Source organism: Marmota monax, unplaced genomic scaffold, assembly GCF_021218885.2.
Source record: "Marmota monax isolate L192 unplaced genomic scaffold, Marmota_monax_Labrador192_F-V1.1 WCK01_AAM20220418_F8-fsc00008, whole genome shotgun sequence".
Lineage (NCBI taxonomy): Eukaryota > Metazoa > Chordata > Mammalia > Rodentia > Sciuridae > Marmota > Marmota monax.
This window is the reverse complement of record NW_026694432.1, coordinates 16,679,714-16,695,046: the sequence shown is the minus strand read 5'-3', so window position 1 is coordinate 16,695,046 and position 15,333 is coordinate 16,679,714. Positions and strand designations below refer to the sequence as shown.

The window sequence follows — 15,333 nt, the reverse complement described above, 5'->3', positions numbered from 1 at the left end:
ACAAATTCCCATATGTATGTTTCATCATGATTTGTGGAATGCATTCCAATTTCAAGGGACCTAAACTTGAGACGCCCTAAAATATAAGTCACAGAGCTTAGGCAGAAAGTGTTTTCAGAAAAGTGACTTATCTCTGCTGAATAAAAGCTATACCACTGGCAACTGAGATCCAGTTACGATTCCTAAAGCATGTCCTGGCTGGTTATCTAATGCCTCTGCAGGAATTTAGGCCATGCATTAATGCACTGAAGATAAAATCAATTTGGAAATTTCTTAAATCAAACACCAATCCTAGACTAATACTCTATGTGCAAGAGCAGCAGCCAACAGTAATAGGAAGCCAATTATAAACTATAAACCACTCTGCTCAAACATCTTGGTTTGCTACTGGCAGGGACCATTACACACCATTTGCACAAGTTAAATCCACTGACAAGTCAGAATTGCTATACACATGCATGCACAGGAGTATGCCAACCCCTACCTGTCCCTCCATTTAATATCAAGACGCAACTCAATTAAAAGGGATTCTTTTAAAAAAATTGTTTTTAGTTGTAGTTGGACAAACAACCTTTATTTTATTTAGTTTTTACGTGGTGCTGAGGATCGAACCCAGGGCCTTGGACCTGCTGAGAGCTCTACCACTGAGCCACAACCCCAGCCCCTAAAAGGAATTCTTATTGAAGACAAAAGCTCACAGCAACACCCTGAGCAACTCTACTGTACTGCTACTCTACTGTGACAGTACAGCTGAGGAGTAAAGTACATTTTTAGAATCAAGGCAGTCCCAGACTACAGTACTGGCCCTGCCACCCTGCTTGCTATTACTTCACTTCTCAGTTTCCACATCTATAAAGTGGGATTAGCAATGAGGCTATGTGGAAACTTATGAATTTTAAATCTAATCAGGGATATGAAATTCTGAACATAATAGTACTAGACAGTTGTTGACTAGTATTATTCCCTCGTTCCCCTATCTTTTCAACTCCCTAACACTAAAACAGCAAAGGAGACATAAATGGTATGGCTAATACCACATTGTCACATTTGTCAAAGACCTTTCCCAAATGGTTGGCAAGGTTGCAAGCAGTGAAGTGTTTGAACTGTTTTCATTTGCATGTGTGATCTGTGGAGAAAATTAGAGGCAGATGGAGGGTGAGGGGTTACAAGTCTTTTCCACGGCCAGATATCCCAGTTGGATGTATTTAATCCCTTGAAATGTGAATGTAGATATACAGGTCAGCTTTTCACGTAGATCTAGTTTCTGATGGTTAAGAGAGAAGCCTTCTACCCTGTTCTTCTGCTGCTTCCTTACTTAAGGCCCCAACACCTCTGTTTGAACCACTTGGGCCCATCATCAACCACCACTCAAAAGGATCTCTCAGTTTCTACCCTCTCTAATTCATTCAACTGACATTATTTCATCCGTAGTACAAATCAGGCACAGAGTTTACAAGTATGGCCCCTAAGGAGATTCTTGAATAACCTTTTTGAACATAGATCTGACTATATAACTGCTGGGCTTAGCAAACTTCAGTGGTTCCCCAGTGACCGAAGTTGATTCACAGTGAGAAATTCTGATTCAGAATGATCCGAGTAGTACCTGGTCATGGACATTTTGAATAAACCAGAGTTTAGTCTGATGTCTCCTCCAGATTCAGAAATGATTAACTTTCTAATTTCTGATACATAATACTCTCTGCAATATGATTCCAACCATCTACCCAGCCTCACCAAATCAACATGAGGTAGTCTCTAAATTTTGCCTTCCTTCCTTCCGTACTGTATTCTAACCGTACTACCTGCACTGCTATTTCTGACACACCAAGCCTACTTTTTGAAGCTTAAACACATATAGTTACAGTGCTCCAGAAACACTGGCACATCTTCACATAGCATGTGCACAAAGTAGCCTCTTTCCCCTTCTTCACTGATGCTCCCTGACCAACTATAGCCCTTGTCCCTATCCCTTCCATGCTTTATTTTCTCCCTGTCCTCAGAGCACTGGTTACTACCCAAAAATGTATTAGCTGTTTATTCTCTATCTTCTCTACTAAAAGTTAAACCCTATCAGGGCAGAATTTGACTTGTTTTCTACTATATCCTTAGTGCCTAGAACAGTGTATCATGTGTTATAGATGCACAAATACATGTGTGTATAGAGGCACACACACTTACTAGGGACTGAACTAAGCAGAGCCTCACACATGATGAGTACATATTCTAACACTAAGCCCCAACCCTTTTTTATTTTTTGAGGAAAGGTCTCTCTAAGTTGCTTAAAGCCTTGCTAAGTTGCTGAAACTGGCTTTGAACTTGCAATCATCCTACCTCAGCCTCCCAAGTGGCTGGGATTACACAATGCCACAATGCCTGGCTCTCAGCCCAATCTTTAAGTGTACAATTCAGTGGCTTTTAGTACAGTCACACAGCTGTACAACTGTTTCTACTAATTCCAGAAAGCTTTCATAATCCCCAAAAGAAACTCTTATCCATTAACAGTCTTTTCCATCCCCACCCCAGGCGACTAGTAATACTTCCAATTTTCTTGGGAATATATCTAGAAATGGATACTAACTATATAGGAATTGCTGGGTCATATATATGGCAACTCTTAACTTTCTGATAAAAAAAAAAGCGCCGAATCATTTTCAAAACTGGCTGCACTACCATTTTACATTATCATCAGCAATGTACAGAAGCAATTCCAATTTCTCCACTCATGCCAAGTGACTGTCCATCTTTTTTATTATACCCACCCAAGAGGATATGAAGAGCTATTCTCACTGTGCATCAAACTCTCTCATACTTTGAAACCCAGCTCAAGCCAGGCATGGACACCTGTAATCCCAGAGACTCAGGAGGCTGAGGCAAGAGGATCTCAAGTTCAAGGCCAGCCTCAGCAACTCATCAAGACCCTGTCTCAAAAATAAAGAAGGGCTGGGGGTAAAAAGTAAAAGTGAAAAAGCTCAGTGGTGCCAGGCGCAGGTGGAACACGCCTGTAATACCCAGGGTTTGGGAGGCTGCAACAGAAAGATCGCAAGTTCAAAGCCAGCCTCAGCAAAGGTGAGATGCTAAACAACTCAGTGAAATCCTTGTCTCTAAATAAAATACAAAAATATAGGGCTGGGGGTGTGGCTCAGTGGTTGAATGCCCCTGAGTTCAATCCTCAGTACCCATAGTACCTCCCCCCGCCAAAAAAAAAAAAAAAAGCTCAGTGATAGTGTGCCCTTGGTTCTCAGTATCATAAAAAATGAAAAAACCCAGCTCAAACATGACAATATGGAGCCTCATGTGCTCCAGTGCAGCTGTATTAAACCCTAGTACCATAGCTCATTTATGCCTCTATGAGCGCCCTTTCACTCAATGTCTATTGAGCATCTGCTATGTGCCAAGCACCAATCTACATGCTGAAAATATGGTGAGCAAAACAGATGCAACAAAAACCATCCACCCCCTTCACAGCTTATGTTCTGGCGGGGAGGCAAATCAAAAGTTTGAGACAGTGGTGCATGCCTGTGATGTGGTGGAGGCAATTGGGTGCTCACAAAAGCCTAACTGAAATTTGAGTAGAAATTGAAGTTTTAATGCAAAACAATTATGAGATCTCAAGGAGGCAATGAACATGGGTCTAAGGGTCCAGAGAATAAAGTTCACGTAGATAGAGAAATGAAGGAATGGGCTAGGATTGTGGCTTAGTGGTAGAGTGCTGGCCTAGCACGAGCGAGGCCCTGAGTTCAATCCTCAGCACCACATAAAAATATTGTGTCCAACTATAAATTATCTGTACTCATTTTCTATTGTTGCTTTAATAAATTACCACAATAGATTTGTTTTTTTAAATTTTTTTAGTTGTTGATAGACATTTATTTTATTGACTTATTTTTATATGGTGCTGAGAATCAAACCCAGTGCCTCATACATACTAGGCAAGTGCTCTACCACTGAGCCACAACCCCAGCCCTAAATTTATTATCTTAACAGTTCTATAGAAGGTCCATGTAGGACTAAAGTGAAGGTATTGGCAGGCTGGATTCCTTGTTTCCTTGCCTCTTCTATGTTCCAGAGACTGCCCTTAATCCCTGGCAAATGGGTCCTTCCTCCATCTTCAAAGCCAGCAACATTGTATCTCTAATTTCAGCCAGAAAAGGTTCTCTGCTTTTAGAACCCATGCTATTGGACCAGGTTCTCCCAGATCACTCAGGAGACACTTCCCATCTCAAAACTCTTAACCCCATTTACTTAATTCCTTTTGCCACGTAAAGTAATATTCATAGGTTCCAAGGACTTAGGACATGGACATCATGTGGGGAGGGGTGGGCAATGGATGTGCACTTTTCTGCAAAGAACTTTCAAAGAGGGAATAATCAACCGTGTCCTGTTAACAGGTCAAAAATATTATGAGAAGCAAGGCACAGTGGATTACAGACAGTGGCACTTGTCTGTAATCCCAGCAACTCAGGAGGCTAAGGCAGGAGGATTCCATGTTCAAGGACAGCCTCAGCAACTTAGCAAGATGCAACCCAAAACAAAAAGAGCTGGGGATGTTATTCGATGGTAGCGCAACCCTGGGTTCAATTCCCAGTACTGGAGATTAAAAAAAAAGAATTGACTATTGGATTCAAGTGCCACAGAGGTTCTGATGGTATACATATGGGAAGTTCCCATGGAGTTAATACCCTCATTTTAAGTGTGCTCAAAAGAGAAAAACAGAAAGTAAAACTTTGGAGTTTTGCTATGAAGGGCAGAAAAGAATAGTAGTGGAAGGTGTAGATGTGGGTTTAAACAAGGTTTTTAGAATGAAAGAAATAAGAATATGTTTGAAAGCTGATGAGAATGATTTAGCAGAAAGAAAAGATAATTCAACAGGAGAAGGAATGCCTAAATTTGGGCCCTTTGAACACGTAAGAAATGGAACCTAGTCACAAGAGGAAGAGCTTTAACTAAAAAAAGATGGAGGCAGAGTGCTTGCCTAGCAATGTGTCAGGCCCAGATTCAATCCCCACCATTAGAAGGGAAAAAAAAATGAAGAAAAATCTGTAACTAAAGTGTAGCACAGATGCAGGTGGGTGGGTAGGAACCTGTGGAAGTTTTGTTTCTATTTTCTAAGCTTATGGAGTTGGAAACTGAGTGATGATGTATTTTAGTCTTCAAGGAGAATAGAAAATGGAAATAATGTAGTAGGACTATGAGATCTATAAGTCATGACAAAGACCAAATCAATGCATTCAGTTGCACAAAATTTAAATAAGGTAGGACACTGAACTTAACCTAAAGTGGAGTCAGTATAATGAGACAAAGCAAGGCAATTTTATATAGCCAACAGTGATTATCACAGTGGGCCACAGAATCTAAGCTAGGTAATAAGGTTAAAATAAGATGAAAATTGGACAGGCAAAAAGATCAATGAATTATAGGTAACACAGTGGTTCAACCACCCATTGTAACTGTTTATGTCTACATATCCGATTCCCCTCTCTAGACTGAGATACTCCAAAGTAGGATCCGTCTTACCTTTTAACTCTTAAATACTTTGAACACATAAGCTATCCAGATGTATAAATGCAAACTGATAATTAAAGGGAAATTTCCTACCCCCAATCCCTAAGATATGTAAACTTGCTATTCTCAATTGCTCTTCAAGGGTTTAAATAAAAACTTGCGATGCTTCATCAAAATTTATTAATGCTTCATTAAAATTTGTTTAGGTATTAAAAAAAATCCTTTCAAATGAGACAAAATGCTGAATTCCCACTGTGGTGACCAAGAACTAAACCAGAAAAGTACCAGTTCTATCTCAACTATGGTTAAGTTTTCCCTTATTGAACACCTGGATGGTACAAAATTTTTGTACTTCCCAACCTCAAATTTCACCTCCTTGTAGTAAATTAACAGGCACAAAACAGATCTTCAGAATAGCAAGAGAAAAGGGGCGCAAATGAAACTCCATTTGGAGGTAGAGGGAAAAAAAATGCACAAAGAACGTGTAAAATATGTTTTATTGTTCTTTAAAAGGGTTCAGGGTTTGGTTTTAAATCAGGCTGCATCAGTCTGACATCTCTCTCACCATGTCAAACTGGCTTCAGCTAGCAATACTTCATTAAATCCAAAGGAAAAAAAAATGTTTTGATGGGAAAAAATCCAGTTCTGAGAACAATTAACATTACTCTGTAATTTAAAATAAAATGAGGGCTAATGTTTCACTTTGTTTTATATACCCTTCTTCTCGCTTAGAACCAGGAATGTAGTTCTCCTAACTCGGGCAGGCACTGGTACTGATGGAGGCTGCATGCATGTGAATGCACACACCTATACTCCCCGCCCCAAACAACATTCAGAGCATATCAAATGGAAAAGGTTTCTGATGGCATTGATCCAAAGAGTTGAAAGTATATCTGAACTTAGAGGTTATGATATTTTGATTTGATCTCGAGTCTGTGTTAAAGGAATCTATTGTCATATTCAGAAATAAAAAGAATTTTGGATAGTACCATCATTTTTTTACTTGAAAATTCTAGAAACAATGTCAAAAAGCATTATTTTGCTTTGTTTGCTGGGATGAGGGAGAGGAGAATCTACAGATTTGTATTTAGTTAAAAATTGAAAACAACTCCGGCAATAGGAAATAGGCAGTTCACATAGCCGGCCAACGTCTGAGGTATCATCAGTGAGAGACGAGGTCCTGTGCCATTCCTACTGGCCTAGCTGACACTAAACAAAATGGAAAGCTTATGGCTCTGCACAGCAAACTCCAGCAAGACAAGATGACTCTAAGCCTGTATTCAGAGCCTTAGAAGCAGGGCACTATTATTTAATATTTAGGTGAAAAGAGTACAAGAACCCCTGATGGTGCCCTTCTACTTGCTTTGTCAATACAGCCTGGTCATAACTGCCTTCTGCAAATGAGGAGAAAAACAGCTTTTCTTTCTAAATCAGCACATTGAACCCAGCAGAGATTTGCAAAAAATGCTACTATACCACTTCATAAGCAACACAGTCCCTTTGCTACTCACTGGGTTGCCTGGTATCTTCTACCCTGTTTACAGCATTGCTGGTTCTGAACCAGTGACTTTTTTTTTTTTTTAATAATCTCAAAAAGAATCTAGAAAGAAAATAACAAGGCAATCAGTGGTTCAACTGAACTATACATATAGGGAATAGTTTGAAAAATGATCGCCACAGGCATTTCTCAAGACCTAAATATTGTGAATTTGCTGCTGCTCCTCTGACCATTTCCGAAAATTCAGAGTACAATTAAGTCCTGAAGTAAAAGTTTTAAGCTACCAGTATTCCCTGACATCATTAGACAGAAAATCAGAGTAGTGCTATGGTCCACAATTCTACTGTTTGAAGAGTGTGCTAATTCTTGGCCTGAACATATTTTTAGTAATGAACTAGAGCTGTCCTCTTCAGAAAACAAGTTTCTGGGATACTCACTTAGCATCATTGGTTGGTAAAGAGAAGAATTCTACTCTCAGCTAAGTTCTTTGAGAATAAAGATTCCTCTTCAAATGCTATTTCCCCACTAATTTACCAAAACAAGTTTCTTGGCTACTTTGCCTAATGTTAGATCAAGGCTTTGAGGAAAAGAAACTAAGATGAACACTCCATCATCAGTAAAGACTAAAACCACCTGCATGCCTTTTTTTTTTTTTGGTGTTTTTTTAACATTTTTGTTTGTTTTTCCTCTTAAAAGTGCCCAGATGGGCTTAAGGCTGCCAGACTGCATGCAAATCTACAGCAATAAGGGCTTCTCCTAGTCCATCTACAATATGTATCAGGGGAAAGGAGGGGACAAGAGAAAACAAAGAGGGGGAAAATGCACCTCTTTCCTCCTCCCAAATATCCCACCACAGGGAAATCTATGTGCCAAGCATAATGAAAGATGTGCTCCCCAAACAGGTGGTTCTGCACAGGCTAATATTCTGCTGGTTTTCCTTAGAGACCTATTCTGAAAAAGTTAAAAAAGACAGGAGATATTAAAATAATTCGATCCTGGCAGAAATTAAAACTCCAAAACTAGGAGAAAATCATCCTTCACTGAATTAATCCCTTTTTTCTTTCTTTTTTTTTCTTTTTTCTTTTCTTAAACATTTTATTCACGTTATAGAGGGATTTCTTATTTGTTTACTTTTTCCTAATTGTTAAGAAGAGTGGTTGAGGAGCACTGAATCCAACACTATTTTGATGACACAGGTAAATTCCAGATTCACATTTCCAGGTACCAAGAGTTCCCTCTAAATGCCACAATCACATAAGCCTTCGTTTGTATTTCTTTCTACTGAATACAGCAATGCCCATTGGTATCTCTGAAGCGTAATCGCATCTTAGGTCGATATTTCTCCAAGTAAAGCAGCTGTTTGGAATTGAATGCTCCCCTTCTTTTTCTGAAAATAAAGAATGGCAAATTTTTACCAGGTAATAAAAGAGCTTTCTGACTTACTTAAAATGCATTATTTATGGCCTAATGTCTTTCTAACTCCATCCTACTGAAAACCAACATATCCCATACCACATCCCTTTTTAAAGATCTAAGTTGCCAACATGAACTTTCTGAGCCTTCCTAGAACAGAAATTTTTTTTCTTTGAGAACTCTCATTACAATATATTTAAATAAAGATCAGAATGGGCTCCATATAGTGACATATGCCTGTAATCCCAGCTACTAAAGAGGCCAAGGCAGAGGATTGAAAGTTTGAGGCCCGTTAACTAATAAAGACCTTGGTCTCAAAACTTAAAAAAGTCTGGGATGCAGCTCAGTGGTAGAGCGCTTGTCTAGTATATGCAAGGCCCTGAGCTCAATTCCCAGGACACGCCCCCCCAACCCCACGACCCACACCACTATCAGAATGGTTTATCCAGACATCTAACTATATTCTTCCCAATTAGATTAATATATTCTTCAGACTAGAATACCAAGTATTTATGATGCTTTAAAAAACAAACACACACACACATTCAGATGAAGCAGCAGGTTCAAGACATACAGAGATGGCAAATGGCATTCACTGAAATAGGTCACTGTCTTGGAGCTATTACTATATATTTCATGCCCTCTGACACAGTCTTTTCTCTTTTTTAAGAGTTGAGCTGGGGACCATGGCACACATCTGTAATCCCAGCAATTTGGGAGGCTGAGGCAGGAGGATTGCAAATTCAAAGCCAACCTCAGCAACTTAACAAGGCCCCAAGCAACTTGGTGAGATCCTGTCTCAAAATAAAAAAAGGACTGGGGATATGGCTCAGTGGTTAATAGCACCTGAGTTCAATCCCTGGTACCAAAATAAGAAGAAAGGATTGAAAGTGAAGACAATAATTGACAAAAGAATTCTGGACAATAAAATGCCATGGCCTATTATTTCAGATCAGTGCTAAGGTTTTGTCTGAGTACTACCATCCTAATTTTGTGCCTGCACAAGAGTATAGGGTGATTAATCTACTCCTCTATACATTCTTCTTGCCTCTTGGTAAAGCAAAGTTGCATATGGAAGGTATTTTGGAATCTATTAAAAGGGCACTAGATCAATGAGACACTAATTATTCATTTTCAAGATTCCTACATGTTCAAACTACATAGTGAACATATTCTACAACGTCCAAATTTGAAAACCTTTAAACTTAGGAGTTGTAGTACTGAGTTCCCTTTATCACTTGTTTGAAATTTTGTATACCTTCAAAGAATTATTTTAAGCCAAAGCCAGCAACTTATTCCATACTACAAATACTTTTCATAATTCTTTATCAAGCACGATCTTGCTTTATATGTTTCTAAACATAAAAACTTCATACTCACTGTCTTATAAACTGAACTGCATCTTCATACTTCATTCCACATTCAATCAAAGCAAGTGCAACCAGCACAGGTGCCCTGTAAAGAGAAGCCTATTTGTAAATATCCAAAAGTATTTGGAAATTAAAGATTTTTTAAAACCCAGGATTGCATATTACCAAAACAAAACAAAGTTTGAGCTTTAACTTCTTCCATCTACTAACATATCTGATATTTTCCAATACAGTAAAAATCTCCACCATTATACTATCTATTACCTGTTTAGTAAAGCACTAAATTCTAAACCTATAGTAAGATATCTTTACTTTTTAAAACATCACATTATAACTCCAGATTTTCTCATTATCTATTATTTCTATTTTTTAAAATCTGAGAAAGCAATGTTTTAAAAAAGCCCATTACAAAGCATCAACTGTCTACTACCTAACTAGTACAACTACTAGTAATAAAATTGCCCTAACCAGGAACAATGGCACATGCTTATAATGCCAGAAATGTGGGAGGCTGAGGATCGAAAAGTTCAAAGCCAGCCTCAGCAACTTGGTGAGGGCCTAAGCAACTTAGTGAGACCCTGTCTCAAAATAAAAAGGGCTGAGGGTGTAGCTGAGCCCCTGGGTTCAATCCCCAATACCCAAAAGAAAGTAAAATAAAAAAACAAGATTGCTCTAAGAAAAGTTATAATACTATCATCAGCCTTCAAGATACAGACTGAAACTGGACCTTCTGAGAAAAAAAAGTCCACACTAAAAAAAGGGTTAACAGCCTTAGTCACCACCCACCTTGAGGCAATGGCAGCTTACACTAATGTTTTGAGTCAAAGTGCACATCATAAATTTGCATTTAATCTGCTGTTGATGAGGGTGTTGCAACTTCATCCCAGGAATCAGTCAATTCGTACTGTCTATACATCTCCTTTTAAGAGTTTAATTCAGTCATGTGCTTTCCACCTGTAAACTTTCCACTCATCTCAATCCAAAATTAACCAAGTTAGAGTCCTCAATCTCTAAAATGATTTTAATTTTGTTGCCCATTCCAATTATTTAAATCTTCAATTACTTGAAATGGGGAAAAATAAAAACTCTTTAAGTGCAATATGCTATCAGAATCAGACAAACAAAAAATCATTATACTAATTTTTGCTCTCATTTCTTTTCCAATAATTTAATGTTATTTAGAATAATACATGCAAATTTCTACCAGAGTGAAATATTCAATGGCTTACTCAGGCATGATAATGAATTCAGATTAATAAGAGAAAAAAGTAGAAATTTACCTTCCCAATCCTGCAACACAATGCACTGCAACACAGCAACCTGGCTCTTCACGGAATTTGGTTTTTAACAAGTTCAGCCAATCATCTACTATCTGATTAGGGGGTGGAGCTCCATCATCAAATGGCCAATCCTAAAAAGAAATTACCTCTTACATCAAATTATATTTTCTCCAAGTCTAACATCCTAATGAAGAAGAGCTGCACAGAATAGATACGGCAGGCCTAATTGAACTATGCCATATGTACCTGTTCTTAAAACAATTCTGATCATTGCTGAAAAATTACCTAAGACTGAAATTTAATTTGCCAAATAAATTAGTCTGCTCAATGAAATGCAAAGTGTCACAACCATCTAAATTTATCGTACAGAAATCTCTTTATCAGTCATAAGAGCTAATGTTTTCCCAAATATTTTATCTGAGCAGTAGACATACTGGGAAAAAATACAATGAAAGCCAAGACAGTATAAGAGAATAAACACATGTCAACATGATTTAAAAGTCCACTCCGGCAAAGTATACCAAACTGGAGTCTCATTAATCTCTACAAGCATTTTTGAGAATTATCTTCCAGATGACTATATCTTTTCTTAGAGAAAGACTAAATTCAACAATTAGTGAATAAAAACACACTACCATCTTTATCTTATCAAAAAAAAAAAAAAAAAAACAGGAGGCTGGGGCTGAGTGGTACAGCACTTGCCTAACGTGTGAGGCAATGGATTTGATTCTCCTCACCACATATAAATAAATGAATAAAATAAAGAAGTCCATCAACAACTTAAAAAAAAAAAAGGATGCCTATAATCCCAGCAGCTCAGGAGGCAGAGGCAGGAGGATCCAGAGTTCAAATCCAGCCTCAGCAACGGTGAGGTGCTAAAAGCAACTCAATAAAATCCTATCTCCAAATAAAAATACAAAATAGGGCTGGGGATGTGGCTCCGTGGTTGAGTGCCTCCAAGTTCACTCACTGGTTTAAAAAAAAAAAAAAAAAAAAAGGCAAGTAGCAAAATTTTAAATCTCTGACTAAATTTTAAATCTTTGTCATTTAACAAAGACAATATCATATAATAAGCTCCTGAGCAAATGGAGACCATGTTCTCAAATATCCCTTTCTCTTCTTGAACTCATCAATTTGGGTTGTATGCAGGAGTTTTTTCTTCCTTACTACCTAGCAAGAGGTCTTGAGAAACCTACACAAATGGGCAGAAATCATATTTTACACACCCTCTCTCCTCTCAAAGACTGAAATGGAAAAACACCATTGGGGATTTTTTTTTTTTTTTAAAACAAGGCTATTCTAATGAGACTGACTAAGAACACTTTAAGATACTAGAGAAATAAAAAAGCAACAGAGCACTAAATTGATTCTGTACTCATTATTGGCACCACTAGAACACTTCACGTAGTCCATTAGCCACAACAGCACATTATGTTTGAATTGTCAACTACACCCCATAATTAAAAGGCTGTCAGTGTTATTATAAATGTCACTACAGAATTTAACTGTAAACAGCAGTAAAATCATAAGCACCTTAGTCAAGAGCTTACTTCCTGTAATACGCCCTTAAAATGCACCTACTTAAGGAAAATAAAGTTTCCCTTACTCATGTTCCTTTAAAACACACACATACACACTCCCCAAAAGAATTGCTGAGCTAGGGGTGTAACTCAGAGATAAGAGTTCATGCCTAGCATATTGGAGGCATGGGTTTAAAAAGTAAAAAAGAAAAAGCATTCTTCATTTAGAAATATCTGAACCTCAAACTGATACAGCTAAAACTAACATTAGTCAGTCTCTTCAGTGACCTTTTATTTGAAACAGCATTCAAAGGATTAAAAGGTCTTATATGTGGGGGAAGATCCTCTTACAGTGAAACATTCCAAACTCTCTTCACCTGGCAAATGCAAATTAACTCCATTTTAAAACTCTGTGTAAGAAAAGGAAATTTCAAGTTTAACACTAAATATCCTTGTTTTTTCAAGCTTAAATTAAACCTTTAATTTATCTGATAATAGCTATTTAAAACAAAACAAAAAGCTAAATTTAAAGGCTTGGAATAAGTCCCAGACCCACCATTATCTTCTACAAACTAGTTTAGGTTCTTTAGTTTATTTCTATTTCATGAAAATGTTTACTAACATTACTGATTCAACTGACTACGATCAATCCAAGGTCACTTTCTCACCCTGCCACACACCAAAACAAGTTTTCTCATCTATCCACTGGAGAACATACTCAAACTACAGGGAAATGAACTTGCATTTGACTTAATTTCAGAATTTAAATATTTGTTTTTATTTAACAAAAACAAAACCCCACAGAGCTGCATTTTACATGTTTCCACTTACCCTCAGTGATTTCCGATCCATGGACTATAAATTAGAAATGGAAATGCAAGCATATGATCATGCCATACTACTAGAAAAAAGCAGCAGCAGCAGCAGCTGAGGGGATGAGGCACACCTATAATCTCAGTGACTCAGGAGGCTGAGGCAGGAGAATCACAAGTTCAAGGCTAGCCTCAGCAATCTAGCAAGGTCCCAAGCAACATTAGCAAGACCCTGTATAAAAATAAATGACTGGTTCTGGGGTTGTGGCTCAGCAGTGGAACACTCACCTAAGTTCAATCCTCAGCACCACATAAAAATACATAAATAAATAAAATAAAAGTATCATGTCTAACTACAACTAAAAAATAAATAAATAAATGGCTGGGCTGGGGTTGTGGCTCAGCGACAAGAGCACTCGCCTAGCACATGCGAGGCCCTGGGTTAGACCCTCAGCACCACATAAAAAATAAACAAAATAAAGGTATTGTGTCCAATTACAACTAAAAAATAAATATTTAAAAATTTAAAATAAATAAATAAATTACTAAAAGATGGGGGTTGGGGATGTAGCTCAATGGGTAAAGCACCCCTGGGTTCAATCCCCAGTACAAATAATAATAATGATGATGATGATGATGTCTGGCTATTTCATTTTTGTTTTTACAAAAATGGAAGTGAGGGGCTGGGGATGTGGCTCAAGCGGTAGCGCGCTCGCCTGGCATGCGTGCGGCCCAGGTTCAATCCTCAGCACCACATACAGCAAAGATGTTGTGTCCGCCGAAAACTAAAAAATAAATATTAAAAATTCTCTCACTCTAAAAAAAAAAAAAAAAATGGAAGTGAGGAAGCTTTATGGATCAGACAGGACAGCTTCCTTACTAAAAGAAAACTTATTCTTCGAATTAACTGCCTTTCCAACCACTGACCAATATAATAAATAAAAATTATGGAACTACCTCTCAGTAAAAGGTATAAATATAACCTTGAACTAATATCTTCCTAATTACTTTCTTCCTAATTATTTACAAAATTTCCATTTCTCTTACTACCTTGCCTTCCCACAATCGAATCAAATAGCTCTAACACACCTAACTATAGACTTTATTTCCTAACATGCTCCTAAAAGCCACTCCTGGGATTTCAGACTATTATTTAGGGAAGAAGGTAAAAAAAAAAAATTAACTAATCTGAGTCTTCTATTTTCTTAAGGAAACAGCATAAATATTACAGAGGAATTTAATTTAAAATAATTTCAACCACTTTGTGCTCAAATTGAACTATTATAAGAAAATTAATCCCACAAATATTTAAAAAAAAAAAAGAACTCAATCAATCAATCAACCAAAGTGTCAGAAACTATGCTGATCATTCTGGAACAAGATGACTTCTCCCACTCCTCCTTAACCTCTTCTCCTACCTTTTATCCCCTACAAATTTTCCACAAAATATTAATAATCTGGTACTTGCAAAGTGGCAGATGATATTTCCCTATGTTAGGTAAGAATATCTGATACAAATTATTTCCAGTTACATTCAAATAGGTAACACAGAAATGAAAGCTAAGTACTATATTAATTTCTTAAAGATACAAAATGAAAATTTCCATTTTCTTGAAATAATGTATACCCAATTTTGCTTTTTATTTGTTGAAAATACTCTGCATTTGTAGGCTTTAAGAACACACTGAATAAAACTGCCAATTAACACAAAGAAATTTTATTTTATTTTCAGAGATCGAATAGGTATCGAACAAGGTCATTTAACCACTGAGCAATGTCCCCAGCCCTTTTTATTTTTGAGACAGGGTCTCACTAAGTTTCTTAGGATCTCCCTAAATTGCTTAAATTGGCCTTAAACTTGCCATCTTTCAGCCTCAGCCTCCCAAATCGCTGAGATGACAGGCATGTACCACCACACCCAGCTGATCCAAAGGAATT

General features: G+C 37.5%; 1 protein-coding gene across 4 annotated transcripts in view; it reads right to left on the bottom strand.

Moving 5' to 3' along the window:
* Positions 1-5,664: 5,664 nt before the first annotated feature.
* Positions 5,665-15,333, bottom strand: part of Ptp4a2 (protein tyrosine phosphatase 4A2) — a 30,158-nt gene continuing 20,489 nt past the window's right edge. For all 4 annotated transcript variants that reach the window (XM_046468881.2, XM_058570946.1, XM_058570944.1 and 1 more), the window contains 3 exons: positions 11,064-11,194; positions 9,794-9,868; positions 5,665-8,387 (listed from right to left, as the gene is read on the bottom strand). In XM_046468881.2, the coding sequence (XP_046324837.1) occupies positions 8,279-8,387; positions 9,794-9,868; positions 11,064-11,194 (315 nt within the window). In that variant the 3' untranslated portion in view covers positions 5,665-8,278. The remainder of the gene's footprint in view (positions 8,388-9,793; positions 9,869-11,063; positions 11,195-15,333) is intronic.